Consider the following 23,921-nt stretch of genomic DNA (forward strand, 5'->3'; position numbering starts at 1 on the left):
AGCCAGAGGATGTGGATTCAGTGGTAACCACTGAATGTGTCATAGAGAAGGGAGAGTTGAACTGGTTCTTAAAAGTTTTGATAGGCAAAGGGATGAAGAAAAAGTTTTGATAGGCAAAGGGATGAAGAAAAAGTATTTCAAGTGGATAGTAGGCATCATGAGTGAGCATCTTTTGAGGATATAATGAGAGGATATAATGGGAAAGGATATAATGAGAAAACTGACCTAACTGCAGTAGTATGGACTTCAGGAGAATAATGAGAAATATGTTTGCACAGGCAGAGAGGATGAGGCTGGATTTCAAAGGACTTTGTGAGTCTGGGAGAGGATTCAGTGATGTTAACAGTTGGGAGACTTGATCTGGATGAAGAGTGGTAGGATGGAGGCAGGGCTTGAGGGGGACAAATGAATGTTAGTCTGAAAATCAGGGAGACCATGTAGCAAGCTATATACACTGCCACAGCTACCTAGTTATGAAGTGAGGAACCTATGGATTAGAGAGGTTAAACTGACTAGGAACTGGCCTGGGCTAAGAAGGGAAAGAAGTTAATTTTGATGATCATATTACAAATATTTATAATTGATGCTATATATAAATGAAAATATATATTTATAGAAGAATTTATATTTTATGAAGCATTTTTGCAGGAATAAGATCATTTTAAACTCTACTCTGATCACTGTATGTACCAAGGAAACGTAGTATTACCATTCTTATAGCTAGGGTTCAGCTCAAATGCCACTGGTTTCCTAAAACTTGTGATTCTCTAGTCCTTTGTCCTTCTTGTATTTTCTTTTAAGTTTGAGGTATACTTTATATGAAGTAAAACATACAGATCTTGTATACAGTTCAATTAGTTTTGGCAAATGTATATACCTCTGTAGTTTATATCTCTATAAAGATAGAAAACAATGACCTTCTCCAGAAAGTCATCAGTCCCTCTACCATCCCATCCCCCTCAGAAATCATTGTTCTGATCTCTATCGCCATAGATTGACCTTGCCTGTATTTAAACTTCATATGAATGAAATTATAGTTTCTGACTTCTTTAAATCATCAGTGTTTTTCAGATTAATTTGTGTGGCTGCAATCTATCAGTAGTTTGTTCCATTTTAGAGCTGAGTAGTATGTCTTGTATGAATATGCCACAATTTTTAATCCACTCTCTTGTCGATGGACATTTGCATTGTTTTCAGTTTTGGGCTACTGTGAATAAATCTGATGTGAACATTCTTCTACAAGTCTTTTTGTTAACGTATCTTTTCATTTCACTTGAGTAAATGCCTAGAAGTGAAATTTCTGGGTCATAGTTGAATATTTAACTTCTCATGAAACTGTTTTCCAAAGTGATCATACCATTTTATATTCTCATTAGCATTTTATAAAGAATTTCAGTTGTTCCATATTTTCATCAACATTTTTGTATTATTAGCTTTTATAACCACTCTAGTGGTTAAGCAGTGATAGATCATCGTGCTTTTAGTTTGTATTTCCCTAATGCATGATGATGGTGAGTATCTTATTCTTGTGCTTTTTGGCTGTTGTACATCTTCTTTTGTGAAATGTCTGTTCAAGTCATTTGCCCATTTTGTTAATCGGGTCATTTGCCCTTTGGTAGGATTTTTCGGGCCTGTTTTGAATAGGAGTTCTTTCTCAGGTATCTGCATTGTGAATATCTTCTCTCAGTCTGTGGATTCCCTTTTCATTTTCTTGACAGTGTCCTTGAATGAGCAGTTGATTTTAATTTTGATAATGTCTAATTTATTTATCAATACTTTCTTTTATGGTGATTACTATATGAGTCTTAGAAATTTTTGTCTTCCTCAAAGTTGCAAAGATTTCCTTCTATGTTTTATTTTTAGTTTCACTTTTGTGTTTCAGTCTATGCCCTGTTTTAAATTATTTTCGTGTGTGTGGTGTGAAGTAAGGGTCATGGTTCAATTTTTGCTTGTATGGATAGCCAGTTGTTTAAGCACAGTTCATTGAAGTTGTCTTTCTTAATGAAACTGCCTTGGCATCTTTGCAAAAAATCAGTTGGCCATTTATGTAAGGGTCTATTTCTGAAGTCTTTAAACTGTTTCATTGATCTATTTGTCCCAACTCCAATTTCATACTATATTAATTACTATCGTTGTATGTTTCTCCAACTTGGTTCTTCTTTTTCAGATTTTATTTTGGGTTATTTTAGGTAATTTGTATTTTCACAAACATTTTATAATTATTTTGTCAATTACTTCAAAAAAGGCTGTTGGTATTTTCATTGGGATTGCATTAAATCTATAGACTGATTTGTAGAGAACTGAAGTCTTAAAATATCCAGTCTTTCAATTCATTCACATGGCATAGCTCTCCATTTGTTGAGAAGCCATTTGTAAGCAGCATTTTTTAGTTTTCACTCTAGAGGTCCTACATGTACTTTGTTAAATTTCTTTCTAAGTATTTTATACTTCTTGATATCATTCTAAGTGAAATTGCTTTTCATTTTCCAATTGTTTAATGCTAGTTAATATAAACAAAATAGATTTTATATTGACTTTATGTCTTGTAACCTTGCTTAATTCACTCAATAATTTTAGATATCCTTTTGAATATTCCTTAGGATTTTCTACATAAACAATCATGTCATCTGCAAATAGAAAAAAAATTACATTTACCTTTTAAACATTTATATCTTATATACGTTTTTGGTTTGTTTCTCTCTTTTTCTTTTTTTTCCTTTATTTTCTTAGATGGACCTCTGATGAAATGTTGAGTATAAGGGTTGAGAGTGTATATCATTGACTTTTTCCTAATCCTAGGGGGAAAATATTTAGTATTCTAGCTTTAAAAATGATGTTAGTTATGGATTTTTTAGCAGGTATCCTCTATCAGTTTGAGGAAGTTTTCTTTTATTCTTAGTTTGCTCACATATTTTAACTATGAATGAGTATGAATTTTGTCAAATGCTTTTTTCTGCATCTACTGAGATATAATCATATGGCTTTTTCTTTTATTCTGTTGATGGATTGCATTGATTGATTTCATAATGATAAATCAACCTTATGTTCATGAGATAAACACTACTTGGCTATGATCTATTTTCTTTTTTTTTTTTTCTTTTTGTTTTTTTTTTTTTGCGGTACGCGGGCCTCACTGTTGTGGCCTCTCCCGTTGCGGAGCACAGGCTCCGGACATGCAGGCTCAGCGGCCATGGCTCACGGGCCTAGCCTCTCCACGGCATGTGGGATCTTCCCGGACTGGGACACGAACCTGTGTCCCCTGCATTGGCAGGTGGACTTTCAACCACCGTGCCACCAGGGAAGCCCTATTTTCTTTTTTATATATTGCCGGATTCTATTTGCCAATATTTTCTTCTGTATTTTTGCAACTACATTCATAAGATCTATTGGTCAGTAATTCTTTCTTTAACAGCCCTTGTCAGATTTTGGTATCATAATAATGCTAACCTCATAAAACAAGTTAAGAAATGTTTCCTCACCTATTTTCCGAGAGTTTGTGTAATATTTGTACTATGTCTTATTTAAATATTTGAAAGAATTCCCTGAGCCCATAGCCATCTGGGCCTTTAGTTTTCATTAAAAGATATTAAGCTATTTAAATTTTCCATTTCTTTTTGTGCCTGTTTTTTATCAGTTTTTTATTTTCAGAAATTTAATTCATTTCATCACAGTTTTATAATTCATTGGCAAAATATTGTTTGCTGTACCTTTATTACCATTTGCTATGTGTACTATATCCAGTGATGTCTACTCTTTCATTCTTGATGATGGTAACTTGTGTTTTTTTGAAGTTCACTCTTCTTTGAATGTTTTCTATTTCACTGATCTACATTCTGACCTTTATTTACTTCCTTCTATTTAATTTGTATTTAATAGCTATTATTTTTCTAGTTTCTTCATAAAAGTTTAGATTATTGATTTTAAACTTTTCATTAAAAAATAAAACTTTAAAATGAGAAATTTCTAAGCACTGCTTTAAATGTATACAACAAACTTATTATCATCCAGTTTAAAATATCTTCTATATTTCTGTTGATTTCTTCTTTGACCCAGTGGTTTAGAAATGAATTGGGTAACATCCAAATACTGTAGATTTTTCTAGATAATTAAAAAAATGATTTCTGATTTAATTACTTTGAAGTCAGAAAATATACTTTATTTAATTTCAATATTTTGAAATTTATTGACAATTTTTGTGGCTCAAAGTCAGTTACATCTTGGTGGAATTTCCACACGCACTGGAAAAGAATGTGTATTCTGTAGTGTAGTGTGGGGTGTCCTGTAAATGTTAGTTAGTTTGAGTTAGTTGATAGTGTTGGTGTTGTTCAAATATTCTATATCCTCAATTAGTTCTTCATCTGGTTGTTCTGCTAGTTAAGGCAGAAGGTTACTATCTCCCTTTATTATTGTGAAATTGTCTATCCTAGTTATGTCATTTTTTTTCTTCATGCATTTTGAAGCTCTTTCATTACTTGCATATGCATTTGGGAGTGCTGTATCTTCTTAATGAATTGACTCCTTTATTATTATTAAATGCCCCTCCTTATTTCTATTACCCCTTGTCTTCAGCTACTTTATTTTGTATTATCATGGGCAGACTTTCTTTCTTTCTTTCTTTTTGTGGTACGCGGGCCTCTCACCATTGTGGCCTCTCCCGTTGCGGAGCACAGGCTCCGGATGCGCAGGCTCAGTGGCCGTGGCTCACGGGCCCAGCCGCTCTGCAGCATGTGGGATCTTCCCGGACTGGGGCACGAACCTGTGTCCCCTGCATCTGCAGGTGGGCTCTCAACCACTGCGCCACCAGGGAAACCTCCCAGACTTACTTTCTTATGCTTAGTGTTTGAGTAGTGTATTTTCCCCCACACTTCCAATTTTCAAATTAAAAAAAATTTTAAGTCTTTATTGAACTTGTTACAATATTGCTTCTGTTTTATGTTTTGTTTTATTTGGCCCCAAGGCATGTGGGATTTTAGCTCCCTGACCAGGGATTGAACCCACACCCCCTGTATTGGAAGGTGAAGTCTTATCCACTGGACCACCAGGGAAGTCCGTATCTATCTTTTTATACTTTAAATGGCTCTCTTAAAATACTAGACTATCAGTTTCTATTCTGTTTTTAAAAATCCAGTCTGAAAATTTCTGTCTTATAATTAGTGTGTTTATTCTATTTACATTTAATGTAATGCTTGATATAGTTGGATTTAGGGCTACCATCCTGGGGTTTATTTTCTATTTGTCCTATCTGTTGTTTGTTTTTCCCTTCTTGACTTTTTTTGTGGAGGTTATTGTTATTATTATTGTTACTATTATTATTTTTTCAGCTAAAATACCTATTACATTTGTTTTATTGTGATTCTGCTGGCAATGGTTTCTCCCAGTTTTTGTTTCTGAGCATGTCTTTATTTGACCTTCAATTTTGAAGGATATCTTTGCTCTCTATAAAAATCTAGGTTGATAAACATTTTTCTCTCAGTATTTTAAAGATGTCATTCCATTGATTTCTGGCCTCCTTTGTTTTTCATTCTTTGTATGCTGTATTTATTACACCTCCCCCAAATATAACACATATAAATAATGTATCTTTTTTTTGATGTTTAAAATTTTTTTTCCCTTATTTTTCATTAGCAATTTTACTGTCATCTTCTTACTGTTGCTTTCTTTGGTTTATCTTGCTTGAGGTTTACTGAGCTAAGATCTCTGTGTTGCTATTTTTCATGCTATTTGAAAAATTTTAGTCATCCTTTATCTAAGTAACATTTGTGTCCTGTTCTGGTTTTTTTCCCCAGACTCAGCTACATATATTTTAGACTGCTTGTTATTGTCCCAGGACATCTTTTCCGTTATTTTCTCTTTTTGCTTCAGTTTGCAGTAATTTGCATTGATATGTTTTTAAACTGTCCTTTCTTTTTTAGTGTCCAATATATTGTTAAATCTATTCAGTTTTTTATTTCAGAGATTGTATTGTTTATTTCTGTGTTCCCATCTCAACCTCTCTATTGCCCATTTTTTCTCTTGATTATTGTTACAGTTTCCTGTTTCTTTGCATGCCTAATAATTTTTAATTGTATACGGACATTGTATTGATACAATGTAGAGATTTTGGACTTCATTATTTTCCTCTGAAGAGGATTTCATTTTATTTTAGCAGGTGGTTAAATTACCGGTGCGTCACCTTAATTATGACTTTAGCGTTTTTTTTTTTTTTTTTTTTTTTAGTATGAGTCTATTTTCTACATTTTTGATCTTAGACTCAGGTCATAACCATTTATCCTGAGACTTGATTTTTATTCCTGAAGTAAGGCCTTCTGTGGAATTAATGGAAAGCTCAAGGTATTACCAAGCTTCTCTAACTTGATAGGACTCGAACTCCAAAATTTGTCCTATAGCTTTGGGAAGCTGATGAAGTTTCTGCCTACCTCTTTAGCCTTCTAGTCATTGCACGACAAGATGGGTTCCTTGTAGTCTCATCCTGTGCATGCAGTTTAGGTCACAGAGGAGGATTTGAGGTAGATTTATATACAGGTTTATGGCTCCATATGTTAAAGGAACTCCACCTTAACTTCAAGCTGCTTTGGCGGTCCCAAATTATGATCTTTGACTTTTTAGCCCCATAAGACTTTTCTGTTTGAGCTCTGTCATCCACAAACTTTACAAACTGAGACGTGCTCTCAGGGGAATGGACAGTTAAATGAATATCTCACCTAATGTGTCTTCCTTTTTTCAAGGGTTTGTCTTTTCCGGTTTCTATCCACTTTTGATTGTCTTTTAGTGCCTTGAAACAGATTTTTTTCCATATGTTGGCCCATGCTTCTTGATTTGGCATCTGTTCTGGTAAATTGTACTTGGTTACATATTTGTTTTTCTTCATATGTAAGTTGTTTGAGAGTAAAGGGCATGGTTTATTGATCTTTATTTTATCCCATTGTCTGATCCAGAGTAGTGCCTTTTACTTAGCAGCTACTTAGTCAGTGAATTGCATTGTTATTTATATGAAGAGCAACTGTAAGTCAGAATTTAAACTTCAAGTCATCTACTCATAAGTTAATTTCTCTTCAGTACACCACTCAATATGAGTTCAAAGAAGATTTTTTAGGTAGATATTTTGAAGTATAGTACTCCCTAAAAAATCTGCTTGTAAAATATTGATATTTATTTTAAAAATAATTTTATGTTTTATATTTTAATATTGTTTTAATTTTGATGTTAACATATTTATCATTTGACCTACAAAACTGCTAAAGTTACTGCCTAAAACTGTTGGATTTTCAATCAAGGTATATGCCAAAAGATATTATTTTTTGTATTAATTTTTATACCTAAAGCAAAACCACTTCTCCATGCAAAACAGACCAGAGATGTTTCTTTTATTTAGAATAATGGTAGTTTCCAAATTCTGTGTAGCATGTGGTTGAAAATAATGTCTTTGAATAATTTTATTTTAAAAAGGGACTTTATTTAAAAGTTTGATTTTAAATTAGACCTCTCTAGATCAAACTGATGGACAATGAATTTGTCCCATCATGTCAAAATTACATTAATACAGTTTTTGGAGGAGTCATCCAAACTTGTCTCTGTTATTAAGTTTAATATTCTCAGTTTGTAGAGAAGTGACTGTAGTGTCACTTCTCTACAAAGACTAAGAAGTGACTTAGTCTTAATAAATTAAACTGTTTTTAGCTGTGATTATTATAGTCATTAACATTTATTTAATATTAACCATGCTTTGTTTTCATAGTGTACTGTTTACTTGAATGCAAAGAGTATTGTAAACTGGCTTCTTTTCAGTGGAGTTTTTAGTTTATATGCAAATCTTGTACTCATTGCAGATCTCAGTTGCTGATCATGCTAAAGTAATAATGCCAGTTTCAAGGATACGTTTTATTATTTGTACCATAACAAACCATAGTTATATTTGTTTATTTTTATGAATATGTCTTTTTAATTACTTGAAAGAAGTACATTGTTAAATGAAGCTAAAAAACTTCCCTTTTCTTCTTTCTCCTTTAGAATCGAGTTTCTTACTGGGAAATGCCCAGATTGTGGATTGGCCTGTAGTTTATAGTAATGACGGTTTTTGCAAACTCTCTGGGTATCATCGAGCTGACGTCATGCAGAAAAGTAGCACTTGCAGGTAGGTTAAGAGAACAGCTCAGGAATGTTTTCTGAAGTTTAACTAAATGTTGAATGTGGTTAAAAGGCTTAAACTTACTTAGATTCACTGTGATTTGGTCTTGCACCCAGTTCTTGGTACAGAGCTCCCAAAACTCTTGGAATTTCTTGTTATATGTTAATGAGGTGACTTTTGGAAAGCCCATAGATAACCTAAAGATGGGGTTGGCTGCCAGAGGAACCAACCATGTAATTAGTACCATGCCCTCTCCCCAGTCTCCTGGAGAGGGGCTGGAGGTTGAATCAATACCAATGGCAATGATTTAATCAATTATGACTGTGTAATGAAGCCTCCATAAAAACTCAGAGGACAGGTTCTGAGGCCTTCCAGTTTGGGCAACATGTGGAAGTGCCGAGAGTGGCATGTCTGGTGAGGGCATGGAAGCCCCATACCTTGTCCTGTGCATCTCTTCCATCTGCCTGTTTCTGAGTTATATCCTTTTATGATAAACCAGTAATCTGGTAAGCAAAATGTTTCTCTGAGCTCTGTGAGTCTCTCTAGCAAATTATTCAAACCAAAGGAAGAGGTCATGGGAACCTCTCATATATAGCTGTTTGTCAAAAGTACACATAACAACCTCTGCTTGTAACTGGTGCTGAAGTTTAAGGAGGGTGTCATGGGAACCTCCAATCTGTATTAGGTGGGTCAGAAACACAGGCAATGACCTAGGCTTGTGACTGATTCCTGAAGTCTGGTGGAGGGTAGTCTTGTAGGACTGAACCCTCAATGTTTAACCTGTGGAATCTGATGCTCTCTGCAGGTAGGTAGTGTCAGAATTGAGTTGAATCATAGGACACCCAGCTGGTGTCCCTAGAATTGCTTGTTGTTGGTATAGGGAAACTCTCCACCACCACCCCCACACCCAGATTGGAATTGGTACCAGAACCTATTGATTCACATGAAAACTATAGGGTAAAAATTATATTAGAATGTTAAGGAGACTAAACTGTCAATAGAAATACATAGTTTAAGAGCCACTGGTGAGAACTTTTGCAAAGAGAAATATTTTTGCATAGCTGTGAATTTATTAATTCATTCAATAAATATTTTTTGGTCACCCTCTATGGGCCACAAACTATTCTAGGTGCCAAGTGATCAAAGGAACATCCTATATCAGAGGACCATTGATGTCATCAGCACTTCTTGAGTTGCTAAAACTGTATTGAACAAAGTAGAGGCAACAACCCCCAACCAAGTAGGACATGGTTTTTGAACATTAAAAAAAAAATCAAAATGAAGTTTTTTCATACTGTGTAAATCACACGTACTTTGTTATGTTGGTACATTGTACCACTGCTATTTTGTTTGACTTATGTAAAACAGAATCTGGCATTTATATTATTTATAACAATTCTTTTAAAATATTCCATATCTGTGAGCTTAAAGAGAGTATTACCAAAAAAGATCATAAAAGAGAAAAGGAAACTCTATATAAGGAACCAATTTAGAACCGAAAACTTTTCACAATATTTCGGTAATGCCAGATGGGATGTTTTTTCCTTGAGTTAATTTTTCTTTAAAGCTCACACTTAACTAAGTACCAAAATCATGTTATTTTAGAACTGCAAGGGGTCAATTATTTTCTACTCCATATTCGTTATTTTTCAGAGGAAAAACTGAGTTAGAGTTAGGTTAAGGGATTTGCCCAGGGAAACAGTGATTTATTTATCTTTTTTTCTACCCCTTTATGCTGCGAAACATTGTATGCATATACAAATATATATATTCTACATCTTCATGGAGGGTAGGGATTTCATATGGAGTCTAAACCTGACTGTACATGGGAATCACTTAGAGAGGTTTTGCAAAACACAGATTCTCAGACCTCATCTTAAACCTATTGAATCAGAATCACCTCAGGTGGGTAGGTGGGGGCAGGAATCAGTACTTTTAACCAGCAGCTCTGATGATCCTGATGCTTAGCCAGCACTGAGAAATTATCTGTTCAAACATCCTCTTTCTTCGCTTATCCTCTCCCAGCAGTCCTCATTTTCTCTCTACTAAAGTCATTCTCGTATTCAACCTTCACTTCCAGGCCTGAAATTGGTAGGTAGGAATGATGAAAAACTGTGGCCCCTCGTTGAGAAGCTCTCTTTGGTAGCACGGATGTCTCTTGTGCCTTTTTACCTGCTGGGTGGATATTAGCTCTTGGCCTAGCACTGTCACTGAGGTGTGTGTTCTAAATTCTGGGAGGCCAAGGTTTGTATTGAGCATTTCTGCTCCCTTGTGTCTCGGCAGGGTTTAGGTTAGGAAAAGGTTAGTTTTATGGTAGACCTAACCTGTGGAACAGGTTCTATAGAGAATTCCAGGAAATGTAGATGCTCCCATACCTATTTCCTGACCTCCCACCATCATCATGCCGGGCTTGTTTCAAGTTGCCATCTTCTACCTGAAGGTGCTCATAACTTTTCCTCCTTTGACTCCCTATAGTTCATCATTTGGCACCGTCATATGGCCTTAAACTAATTTTTCTTATCCCTGGGGTTTTCATCGCTATTGCTTTTGTTGTCATTTTTGAGATGTATTGCTCTTCATATCCGGATATATTGTAAAGTCATGCTCACATCTCTTCTTGCTTCCCATGTATCTGCCCCTATACCCCAGCCTGTTTTCTTTGGCACATGCAATTTTTCCTATAAAAAGTTCATTAAAAAATGCTGGCATGTTGTAACACAGAGAATGTATATTCTCTCCCCTTAAAGCATTGCTTTCCCTCCTACCACCAGTGCCAGATTATACATGCCTTGAAGGTAAGGATTCCATCTTGTTCACTTTTGTATGCACTACAGGACACAGCTCAGTGTTCTGTGTCAGTATTGTTGAATTGGTTGGCTTGTTTTGCAATAAACCCTAACCTAGGTCTCACAGACTTCTGTATAACATGCTTTTATTTATTGTATTTTATCCCAAGTGTTATGGTATTTGAGGTGGGTAAGAAAGCAGAGAGCTTTGGATTATGTTACACTTTTTCACTGTGGGAAGAAGTATGCAAATCTCCCCCCAATTCTTCTTCAATTTTGTTAGAGATAGTATTTTCAAAATACCAGTATTCTTTTATTTTTTTTAACATCTTTAGTGGAGTATAATTGCTTTACAATGTTGTGTTAGTTTCTGCTTTATAACAAAATGAATCAGCTATATGTATACATATACCCCCATATCCCCTCCCTCTTGAGTCTCCCTCCCACCCTCCCTATCCCACCCCTCTAGATGGTCACAAAGCACAGAGCTGATCTTGCTGTGCTATGTGGCTGCTTCCCACTAGCTACCTATTTTACATTTGGTAGTGTATATATGTCAATGCTACTCTCTCACTTCCTCGCAGCTTACCCTTCCCCCTCCCCACGTCAAGTCCATTCTCTACGAATACCAATATTCTTTAAAAAATTTTTTATTGAGGCATAGTTAATTTATAAGATTATATTAATTTCAGGTGTATAACAGTGATTCAAAATTTTTATAAATTATACTCCATTTAAAGTTATTGTAAAATATTGGCTGTATTTCTTGTGCTGTACAGTATATCCTTGTAGCTTGTTTATAACTCGTAGTTTGTACCTCTTAATCCCCTACCCTTTTCTTACCCCTCCCCTCTTCCCTCTTCCCACTGGTAATCACTAGTTAAACATAACAGTATTCTTAACACAAACAATTATTACTTGATTGCACAAAATGCCCATTGTGTTCTGCTAATCTAAAACTTGCAAGCAATTGAATGCTCTCTCAGAGCAATGAAGACTAGCATCTGATATATGAGCAAGTGTTTGAATCTTATCAGGTTTTCTTAAGGCATAGTTTATTTTAATGCACGCCCCTTTCAAACTTCTACATTCCGTTTAAAAATTAAACTACACCCATTTTACTTTCATTGAAGCACTTTTTAGAAGAATGAAGACCTGGAAATAATAAAAATGTCTGGTAGTATATTTATTAAAAAATGTTATGGCAAAGCCCTAACTTCTTACATCATATGTTGGAAGAATAATGACACTGAAAGAAGCTAACAACGTATTACTAAGTAAAAAAATCAACCAACCAGCCAAATGAACAAAAAAGATTTCAAAACAATATCTGCATCATGATTCCAATTTTGTTCACATATAGTTGTTTTCCATTTCCTGTATGAATCTATAAAAGCCTTTGAATATGATACACAAGGAAACAGAGGGAGGAAAGAAACTTTTATACACATTTAGAAATACAGTGTTAAAGCTAATGTTATACAGTTTTGGAATCACTGAATTCTAGTTGAATATGGACATAAATAATTTGATACTGAGGGTAGCCTTATAACAAATCAAAGAATTTTACTGATTTTAATAATGACAAGTTTTAGACAAACATAACAGAATAAGAAGCTACAAATCAGTGAGTATCACTTTGTGAGGAAAAAATATGAATAATTTATGTGCTGAAAAAGAGTCATCTTTGTATACAACTTGCACTAGATGGATTAAAATTGATAGGATTAAAGTGGTAACTGCATAAAGATTACATGTCCTATTTTTAAAATATTCAAATGTGAGTTGTTTTATGGAAAATGACAAATATTAATTTGTAATTTTACAATATCAAGAGGCTAAGATTATTTATACATTATATATTATTATACATTATTTATACATTTGTATATTCTGTTTTCTTATCTTTTTCCTTCTTTGTCTTTCCCGGTCCTTCTCCCATTAGACCAGGTGCATAGAATCAAATTAAACATACTCCTCAGTTTGTCCCAATATTATCATTTGGATCTCCATTCCCCTTGGTCTTCCATAGCTATTCATTTTAGTGTGTTCATTGTATGTCTTTCTAATCCATCTTCCATGTGTTTAATAAATACGTGTATGTATGTACGTGATGTTGCTTTGTGTGTGTTTTTAAGGCCTACATAATTCATACTGTGCAGTAAGATATACAGTTTCTTACTCTTTTCTCTCACCATTATGTTTTTGATATTTTTTAATGTTGCTATATCATAATCTATTTCATCATGTCTGACTGTTTTATAGTGTTCCAGTGTCCTCGCAACCTTCATTTTCTTTATCCACTTTACTAGTCTTGAACTCCAACTTCCGACACTTTGCTATTCCAACAAGTTGGAGGTAAACATCCTCATACACATCTTCTTGTGTTCCCATGGGAGAAGTTGTCTGTCTCTATGCCCAGAAATAGAATTGCTGGATAGTAGAATGTATGCAGAAATTGTAAATTAACTGCTGTCAGATTGCTGTCCAGAATGGCCCTCTGTTTCTACTCTCAGCAGCCATGATGGAGGGTTTTCCTATATCCTTGCACTTTATAATAGTAGCTAAATTTCTATTAAAATAAAAATCTGGTGTGTGCCATGTACTGTCTCATTTTTATTTTAGCTAAAATTTCAAAAAATATTTTAATGAAATTTCTGGATTCCTAGGAAGTTCAAATGTTCATTTGATTGTCCAATAATTTCATTTCCAAGCTTTTGGACTGTTGCTGTTTACTGAAGGACACAAAATGTATTGCGTGTTTGAAGGAAATTGTATGTAGGTTTTGGGGGGATGGCATTTAAAAACATCTGACATTATCTCAGGACCCTTAGAAAGCCCTGACATTCGAGACATACTGTCATAGGTCAGGAAGAAACCACTTTAGCATTTTACCCTTGATTAGCCTGAACCTTTTAAAAACCTGTTCTACTTCTTTTAAAATTTACTTTTCATTTATTTATTTTTGTTTTTTAAGATAAAGGGGTGAGAAGAGGAATCAGATAGGTAGGGAAGATTGGAGTAGATAGATGCTTTCAAATACATTTTTTTTTTTTGGAAGGCCCATTAATAATTCTTAACCAAACTATCAAATTAGACAATGAAGCAGAGATATTAAGAGCCACTTTATTGGATGTATTTTCACAGGTAGTTTTATTAACGCAGGGTTACCTCAGTCAACAAGAGAACATTACCCATGATGGATGTCAGTCAGTCTGGTTCCATTTGGCCGAGAGCTCTGCTTCACAATGAGCGAAAGTGTTGAAACATTCAGTGTTGACTGAATGTTTGTGTGCTTATTAGTCCAGGAACATTGTTGACCATTAGCAGATAAAGATTGGCAGCACTCATGATTAGATTATATATTTTTTCAGTTTGTAAGATTCCTTTCTCCTTTGGAAGTCTGTCAAATTATAGCCATACTTACTGTCAGGTGTTATAATGAGGCTGGTTTGTGAGATTTTGATGGCAAAACAAGGGATCCAAAAATAAGTAAATCTTGCTATAAACCAAACCACTTAGTCCTAGAAGTTTCCTAGGGTAAGATATACAGGAAAGATATACTGCCAAATGCTCAGGCAAGCTGGATATAGCCCAAGCCAGGCCTCAGGAAATCTCCCTTACTCCCAAGATCAAGTCTTCCCACAAGTTAGTTGTGTGGCAAGGTAAGTGGCCAGATTATCCAGCAGCAGGCCCTGGGTGAATTTATGCCTCAATGTCATGGGTTCACAAAGAAAGAAGACACACAAAATGATGTGTGTATCCCTTTAAGACACAGGGACCCTGCCCATTAGCAGGCATGGCCCAACCCTTGCCCTAGAATTGTAGAGGAGCAAAGGAGTAGGGTTGGGCTGGAGGGGCTTCTAACCCCACCCATAAGAAGCATTCCAGTAATAAGTCATTGTACAGCACATTATAATTTGCAACTTCATGTGCATTATCCTTTTAATCCCCACCCTCTGAGTTATATTAACATTACCATCATTTTACTGATGAGGGAACTAAGAGTCAGAGAAGTTATACGACTTGGCCATGAGCCTTACAGATTGTAAGTGGTTCTCTAAGTGCAGTGGTCCTCTGTTATATTGTGGCTGCTCCATATTATAGCAGGGGTAGATTGCTTCTGTGCATCTAATTTTATTTTCCTTCCAATAAGATAACAGTGAAGTTGTAGAAGTCATTTATTATTACTGAAGGGGAGCTTGGCTATCTAAGAGAGTAATTTGAAGCTCTGTAATTTTTTAGTATTCCCATTATATATTCCTGGAGGATATTCAATAAGAGACATAAAAAGTATTTAAGATTATTATATAGATATATAGTTTCTAAAGTCTGATGATTATCATTTCTAAATCTTGGTTTCCTTCAAATTCCATTAACCATTCAAAGACTGCATTGAGCTTCAGCCATCTGCAATCAGGCTGCAGGAAACCTCGGTAAAGAAATTCAACATTTACACATAAAAAGTGCCCAGCAAGTAAGCAAATGTGCCATACACGTAAAATATGCAGAAGCATTGATTTAGTCATTTTGGTTTGGACAACTTCGGGTGGAAACACTTTAAAGTTTGAATTAATCTCCAGAACACTTGCTTTGGAAGATTGGATAATACATTTCAGACATTCTTTCAGGTCATTTTGAAATATCTTTTGTTATGTAACTGCTGCATTTTACCACTTCAAATATGTGTTCTGTCTCTGGAAATACGTAGTTTTAAAACTTAAAATAAAAATATGAGTGAAACTGCGTAAGAAATAAAACCTATTTTTGAAAAATTATTCAGAGTATAATAAGCTGGGATTTTTTTCTTAAAATGATCCTATTTTCTTAGGACAGTCTATTTTAGCATTGGGAGGGCTAAAGAATGGGTTATAGAATTTTCAGAGTTTATTTGAGAAATTGCTTGTTTTCACCTTCTCTTCAGCATTTAGCTGAATCAGACTTGTGTTGTATTTCTTCTTAAGTGGTATTATTACATCAATTTCTAAGACAGTTTCTTGTTTTTAAGTTTGAGTTGTAACATTTTTAATCCTATTCGAGTTAATTTTTCACCATTTTTATCCTAGTTGCTTGTTATATTATAGATGATTTCTTTTTTATGTTTTTCTGTTGGCCAATTATGAATATTGTGTTTTGGTTTACTGAACTATTGACTCTGACATTTAGTAATAGGAGTAAATACTTTCTCTTTTTTTTAAGACCACAAACATTTATTTAGTTTAATTACCCTTATTATTATTTTTTGTATTTTTAATGTTTTCTCTTTATTAGTGTCTTTAGGTTAAAAATAACAGTCAATAAAAAAGTTTACTTGTCTGTATAAAATATTAACAGTATTAAATAGTGTTTTATTTGTGGGGAGGAAAGGAGGGTGACTTTGTGCACTTTAACTGAGGAATTCTAATTTAATTATAATGCCCTCAGGAGATTTTCATAAAACTCGCATGAGCTGAAACACAGGCTTTGACAGGAACAGTGGCTTTTCAATGCCCTCTGAAGCTTCATGTGTTAGTCTGGCTATAGAATTATGGAGTTAGAGTCTGTCATCCTATTCTGATATTCTCTTGCTTATTTTACTATTATAATGACAATTAAAAATTCCTTTTTTTATAAAAGAGAAAAGTATTGTATTGAAAATGCAGGCCACAGATTGGACAGCCTTTGGTTGGCCTCATCTACTTTCTTAGTTTTCAGAATTCTAGTTGCTTAGGTTAGTGTTACCATAAGATGGGTCATTACTCTGTAATTTTTTTTTTTTGGAATTTTTGAATTTTATTTTATTTATTTATTTTTATTTTATTTATTTTTTAATACAGCAGGTTACTCTGTAATTTTTAGTTGTGATATGGTTTCACGGTTGAATCCTGCTAGTTTTGCTGGCTCTTGCTAACAAACTATGCTTTTCATGTTGTAAACTTTCTAGATTGAGACATTCAGGAACAGATTTCCCATGAGGGTAAAGAATCTTAACCTTCAAGGGCCTTTACTTGAGTGCATGTTTTTCAAGCCTCTGTACCTAATTTTGTTTTATAATTTTTGCATTCCTTTCCTTAAAGACGGCCCCTAAAATTGTATAAGCTTCAGGCCCCGCCGCACTTGGATTTACCTCTGGCTAATAATCTAATTTATTGAAAACTCGAAGAAAGGCAATAACAAAGATATACTTGAGCCTTCAAAAACTTAGTCAAGTGCCACACATTTTTTCCTGGTGGAAGAAATGGTCTGGACAATTACAGCAAGTAGTAGAACTAGGTATCTGAAACCAGATGCACAACTGATGATTGGGAAAGCATCAGGAATAGGGTTTTGTAGGCTTGTAGTGCTTGACTGACTTCTGTTTTGTAAATTCTCAGACTATTGGTGAGTTTCTTTTAGAAAAAATAGATAATTTAAAATGTTAGGAAATGTTTGTGGTATGTGGAAATTCACTCTTTAATCTATGTTTTGTATGTTCTGTAGTAAATAGCATATGTCTCCTTCAATTTCTCTTCTTTATTTTCCCTCCATTGGCTCTACTTGTACATATTTCAGAAAAATCCTCATAAATAGTGAGAATACCAATGCAGTATATGTGTAATACAGAGTCTTCACATTTCATTGTAGTATGGGAGTGTAAAAAAGACCATGCAAGCTGAAACCATGTAATAGGATATTAATAATTGAAAAATTATGATTGTTCTGTGACCTTTAACAGTGTTTGTCAAAGCATTAAAAAATCTCTTACTGTTGGTTATAAGTGCAGGGAAATGAAAATAATAGTCAAACTAATATTTATTTTGTACATTATTTAGTGATCTATAACATTAGAAACATTGAGATGAAAGTGTTTCATTTCTTTGTAAAAAGCTATCACAAGTCATTTGAACAATTCTTACATTCTCGTAATGTATTTTATGATATGAGGAGAGCATTTTTTTTTTATCTCTTAGCAAACAGTCATACTCGTTTTAAATTTGAATCCACTTCTACTCTTTTATCCTTCCACTTTCAGTATCGTGAATTACCTCCTAGGGCTCCTTTAATGTGAAGATTTTTTTACTGGCATGACTTCCTCTGGGAAACCTTGGTCTTTCTTGTAACAGGTCCTTTCCTGATTTATGTTGATAAGTTTGTCCTCACTAGGTTCCTCTGCCTGCATATCTAGAGCCTCTCAAATGACAGCAGTGTCAACATTCCCACTATTCTTACAGAAGAAATAACTGCATTTATGTTTAATTTGAATTTCACTTCCAGCATTATCACTTTACATTTCTTTGGTGGACTTTAATCTTTGATGGCGAATTCCTGCTTTTGTTTATCCGTTTTTGTAAAATGTCATATTAGTTTACCACTGAGAGACAAGGAGACAACACAACTACACACTTTGCTTTCTGTGCGTGAACTGAGTAGTAGTAGATGCACAGTAATACTGACAGGCTTTAAAAGAAGTGGTGTGATTTGTCACTAATTGTAATGTGTACTTGTTTTTTACTAGTGACTTGTAGACTGATGAGCTAGCAACAAAGTTTATACTTTATGCTATCATTCACAGTTAATATACTATGAAAACCAAAATTTGAACTGTGTTGTTGGGAAACTGGTATTATTTAACTAAAGCATAGTAACTAAAATTGCTGCATATTGGACTTGTGTAAAGTGAAGACTGCTTCTCTCTCTCTTCCTCTCTCTCTGTATGTTCAAAATAACTTCTAAAGCTAGATTTTAGCAGGAAGTTTAGCAGTCATGGTTAAAACATGGTTTAAATATTTCACTTCATTTTGTGGGAGCAACATTATATTTTGTAACTAAATCCGAATATTTAATTTAAAAAAGACAAATATATGATTTTATGTAGCATTTGAAAAGGAACACAAAACTGAAATGGATTATTTGGTGTTTTTTGCAGTTTTATGTATGGAGAATTGACTGACAAGAAAACCATTGAGAAAGTCAGGCAGACTTTTGACAACTACGAGTCAAACTGCTTTGAAGTTCTTTTGTACAAGAAAAACAGTAGGTATCTATATTACCAATAAGGTGTGTCAACTCTTTATTAATATTACGTCTTGGTAAGTGGTAGTTAAGCTATAGTGTAGAGAGAATATAAAACTTTTATTGCTTCTCTTGGCAGGAGGTACTTGTAAAAATTAGATAGCAAAATTAATGAATAATACTTACGAAAAGCAACCTTTTGAGGACTGAAAGAAAGCTATAATGCATTTTGAATGTGATTTGTTTTGTGTCAGGTGGCAAAATGTTCTGTGACTAATACTCATGATAAAGATCCTATAGTTGTGACAGCAACTAAAAATGACAGATAAATTCATTCATTTCTTCTTACAGTTAAAGGGAAAGTTGATTGGTGTCAATGGGTATGTGTGATTACCTTTCTACACATATGTAGATGACGTGAGTATATGGTATCTACCTGAGGTGAATCTTTACCAGTATGGCTGTTTGCTAGACTCAGACTGTTTTTGTGCTAGACTTTTGAGTGGAAGTAATCATTACTTTCAGGATGGGCCATTCACACCTGGTAACTTTGTGTTGCCGTTGTTTGCTGTTCTCCATGATGGGATTTGTGGGTGGTCAATTGTCTGTTATATAATCACATAAGACCTCATGATATGGGTCTTAGGCAATTATGGGAGAGTCTGATGAGACTCTCCATTGGAGTTTGGAGGAAGAAAACAACCAAACAAAAAGCCAACTAGTACACTCATCAAACAAGTCTCCTTTCTGATTTGTTTTCTTTGAATAGTCACTTATTTTATTTCTTTTTTTGCTGCATTTCCAAACAGAGTTTTGGTTTTTTTTTTAAAAAGAACAGTCACTGCATAAGATGAGTCAACTTATTTAGTGTTAATGTTAAATGATACCAAAGCCACTTATTATCTTTAGTGGAAATTGATGGTTACTAAATTCTTCCCCAGTTCAGGAAGCATTCTAGCTTCAACAGGAAGCGCTTGTACTGTGTTTAGTGCTGGTTGGGTTTTGTGGAGCATAATTTATCCTCTCCATTGTACCTTAAACATTTGTTCTCTATGGAATATTTAGAATTTTATTTAGGTTTCTCTTTTTATTAATAGACCATCATAGAGATAACAACAACCGTAGACATTGCTTCACAGTAGTAGTGAAGTTCCATTACCAGTATCACCTGGTTATGGGAGCACCGGTCTTCAGTGGTTTTACTTAAGGAACATCTTATCTTATCTTTCATTTTAGAATCAAGGCTGAAAATGTATTTCTCTTTGACATCATAGCCAAATGTCCGTTGGCTTACCAACTAGAAAACAATCCATTCTGAATGATCAGCTCTGTCTTCTACAAGAGAAAAGCCAGTTTCTAGGTGCTTTCTGGTTTTTTTTCCACTAGGTCCAAATACATACTGATAAGCTGTAGTAGACCCATATGCCAAAACTCCCTTTCATTGTTTTTTTTGTTTTTTTTTTTTTGCTGTGCCACGAGTCTTCTGGGACCTTAGTTCCCCAACCAGGGATCAAACCTGTGCCCCCTGCCTTGGAAGTGCAGAGTCCTAACCACTGGACCAGCAGGGAATGCCCCCTGTCATTTTCATATAGGGTCGTTATCCCTCAAATGACTTCAATATGTACCTCGAGTTTAGCAAATAATTTAAGAATATTCCATATTACTAGGGTCATTTAACCCTGGGATTTAAACAGAATAAACGAATCTTTTTCAGATTTTAAAGCTTCAAAGCCAAGTCCATAGTTTCTGATTTTCTCAAAAATACCTTTGTGGAAATTTTGTTTTGTTTAGATCCTTTAAATCATGTTAACAATAGCTTTTTTTTTTAACGTCTTTATTGGAGTATAATTGCTTTACAATGGTGTGTTAGTTTCTGCTTTATAACAAAGTGAATCAGTTATACATATGTTCCCATATCTCTTCCCTCTTGCGTCTCCCTCCCTGGCTTTAATATTTCATTTCCAAAAGTTTCCTTCCAAGGTGGTTTGGATAGTTTGCTTTATTTTAATAGCTTGTAATAATTGTCTGACCTTTGTTCAGGCCTGCCTGGTTCTTTTCAGATCTATACAGTACCTATACACATGTAGCTGTCTGCTTAGAGCCAGTAGGAGTTATGGCCCATAGCACTATAGATTAAAACTCCTGTCTCTTCTGGAAAGTATCTGCATTGAGTTTTTTTTCTTTCATATGAAGAATAGATATTATCCATGCATTATAAGGCAGTTCTACTATACTTAAAAGCAGCTTTAAAAAATCTTGTAAATAGCTAAAGGCTTTTGAACAACAACTGAAAAAAGTGTGTTCTTTTGACGTTTTTTAATGTTAGAAAAAGTCACATGCCTGTAGAGAACTGTTTTGGGAATGCCTGAATGCCAAGTCCTCCCAATACTTCCATTAAATAATTAGCTAAACACCATTTGCAGACAGGGAGATTGAGGTATCTGATTTAATATGTGTCATGATTGACATTTCAGTTTGCAGCTTCTATTGTTTAGGTCCATTGCTCTGATTAACAGTGGGCTGCTTCTACTGTTGAGAAAGAAGCAGTGGCTCTGGGATGATGACTGAAAATGGATCTTTCTGTTTACACAAAGGCAGAACTGTGATAGCTAGGGCAACTCCAGATAATCAACGCCAGGGCACTGCCTCAAGTTTCCAGCAGCCACAGGCCTCTCTACCTAACCCTCCCAGACTTCCCGTCTCCTTGAACCCCAAATCCAGAATATAGATATTTCACCAACCACTCAGCAACAACCACTCAGCAACAACTGAGCCTACTTGGAGAAGTCTGAGCCTGTGACTAAGCCTGAAAATAGTATACCGTGATATCTGAAAACAATTTTAAAAACAGCTCTGACTCAATGCCAAAATTTGAAAAGTTGCTGTTTTCATAGGAAGGTATGAACTGTAACATCTCTTTCTGTTCAGATTTCTAGCAGACCTTGGAAAATGACTTATTTTTAATACCCCTTTCTCTCTGTTTATAACCTTGCTGCCTCAAGCTCACTGTGTTGGAACAGCCATAGGCCATGTATCTGCTAGCGTCTGGGCCTGGTGATTTGTCAAACTGTGTACATCACTCACAGTTCCTGGACACAATGTGTAAAATAAGAAGCAGAAAACAAAGAACAAGCCTTTCTGGGAGATAGTGTGATTGTTTTTGAGGTCCCTGTCTCATCCTGTAATCATTTTGGAAAAGGCCGTGTCCTTCTGTAGGCCCCCTGGGGTTGCAAAGGACCTGGTTGTCAGAACTGAATATTTATAGAAATCTCCTCTCTCGAATTCCCCGACTTCTAGCACCCAGTAGTTAAAGTCACCCGTTCTTGGGTAAATGGCAAATTCCCCTTTGTGGTGATATCGTTACCTGACAATTTTTGGCCACAGGTGTGGAGGTACTTCTTATTGGTTTTCATTGGAAGTCACTAACAGGCTATCAACTCTCACCTAGAGATTATTAACAGCTACACATTTCACTCCCCAAATCCCAAACTGACAAAAGACTTTATGTCTTTAAGAATGAATATTTGGAGAGGCTTTACTGCCTGTGGCTTGGAAAGACTATCAAGGAAAATGTGTCTTTTTGATTCTGATGGAACATTCCCTCAGTGTTTTATCATTTAATGGGTAATTACTCCTTTGAAGGCATTTCTTGTGTCTTCAGATATTTATTATTTGACCCATTGCCAGTTTCTAATTTGTCCAAATCCTAAACCTTGAATGCTTTGAAACTCTGTGTCCTCTGGAGTCTGTAGGAGCCACTGTTTGAAGAACATGGTGACAGAGACCAGCCTCATGCTTTGAGTGAGGGAGGTTGGAAGCAGTGTCTCATGAAGATGCCTGAGACTTTCAAGGCCTGGGGACATTTTTTCTTTTCTTTAACACTGCCTTAAAGGCTTCAGGTATAGCTCTGTGTACATCAGGCTTCTTGTGTTGCTGACATTGTATCTCTCTGATGTGGGGATGTGGTCAGAGCCACAGAGTTACAAGTCTATCTGACTGATGAGAGAATCTTGAGATAGAAGCAACATTTCAAAAGTTTCTCAAAGAGGAATACTTATCAGAGCATCAGGTATTGATGTTGAAGTCGACTGGAAACACTTCTCAAAGTGACAAGGAGGAATGCTCACACTTGGTGAGACTATGGAAAGGAGTTGGTGAGAGCAGCAGTGGTGTAGGGACCCAGATCTAAAGCTGATGCTGGCATTGCTTCAATAGCAAGACTGCCTTTATTCCACTGCATTGTGAAATGACACCCCATGCTTTACTTTCAGATTTTGATATTTTGGGTTGAAAAATATGTTCATTAATTTTTGAGCAACTGGTAGTTGATATAAAATGAAAGTTGTTTTGATTCTTTCCAGCAATTAAAATACTACTGTTTTGGTGCTAATTCTTGGCATAGCAGTTGGCAGCTGAAGGAGGAAGGAAAGTGGGAGACGAGATCATCGTGGTGGCTATGTCACGCTCTGTTGTCCTTTCTCTCTTTTACAGGAACCCCTGTTTGGTTTTATATGCAAATTGCACCAATAAGAAATGAACATGAAAAGGTGGTTTTGTTCCTATGCACTTTCAAGGACATTACGTTGTTCAAACAGCCAATAGAGGATGATTCAACAAAAGGTAATTTTCAAGGGAATTACCATACTTAAGGATTAGCCTGTCATTTAAATATATTATTATTATTTTAACAGCATCCATTGGTTGAACTTGAAAACAAAATTTTACTGTGTGGCCATTCTTTTGCTTTATTCATTCTAGTAATTGTCCAGAATCAGTTTTATTCAATCATATTGTTTGAATGGAAGTAGAACATTGAAATATTCATTGGTTAACTTAAATTATAAGTTAAATTATAAGAGGAATTGAGATGAGATAAGGAAGAGATTTAATTTAATAATAGAGCATTATTAATTTTGAATCAATATAATGGGAGTTTCAACACCTTCTATCTTACTGAGCTTTAGAAACAAAGCTTGTGGGATTGTTTGGGTGATGTCCTATTAGAACACAGTTGATTAGTTGATTGAATTTTGTTACAC

General features: G+C 35.0%; 1 protein-coding gene across 2 annotated transcripts in view; it reads left to right on the plus strand.

Annotated features, from left to right (window-relative positions):
- KCNH5 (potassium voltage-gated channel subfamily H member 5) overlaps positions 1-23,921 on the plus strand; it is a 324,888-nt gene that overhangs the window by 20,048 nt on the left and 280,919 nt on the right. For both annotated transcript variants that reach the window (XM_060003417.1, XM_060003416.1), the window contains exons 2-4: positions 8,008-8,131; positions 18,797-18,903; positions 23,374-23,502. In XM_060003417.1, coding sequence (XP_059859400.1) covers positions 8,008-8,131; positions 18,797-18,903; positions 23,374-23,502 — 360 coding nt within the window. The remainder of the gene's footprint in view (positions 1-8,007; positions 8,132-18,796; positions 18,904-23,373; positions 23,503-23,921) is intronic.

The sequence above is a fragment of the Delphinus delphis genome, chromosome 2 (assembly GCF_949987515.2).
Source record: "Delphinus delphis chromosome 2, mDelDel1.2, whole genome shotgun sequence".
In the NCBI taxonomy this organism is placed as follows: Eukaryota; Metazoa; Chordata; class Mammalia; order Artiodactyla; family Delphinidae; genus Delphinus; species Delphinus delphis.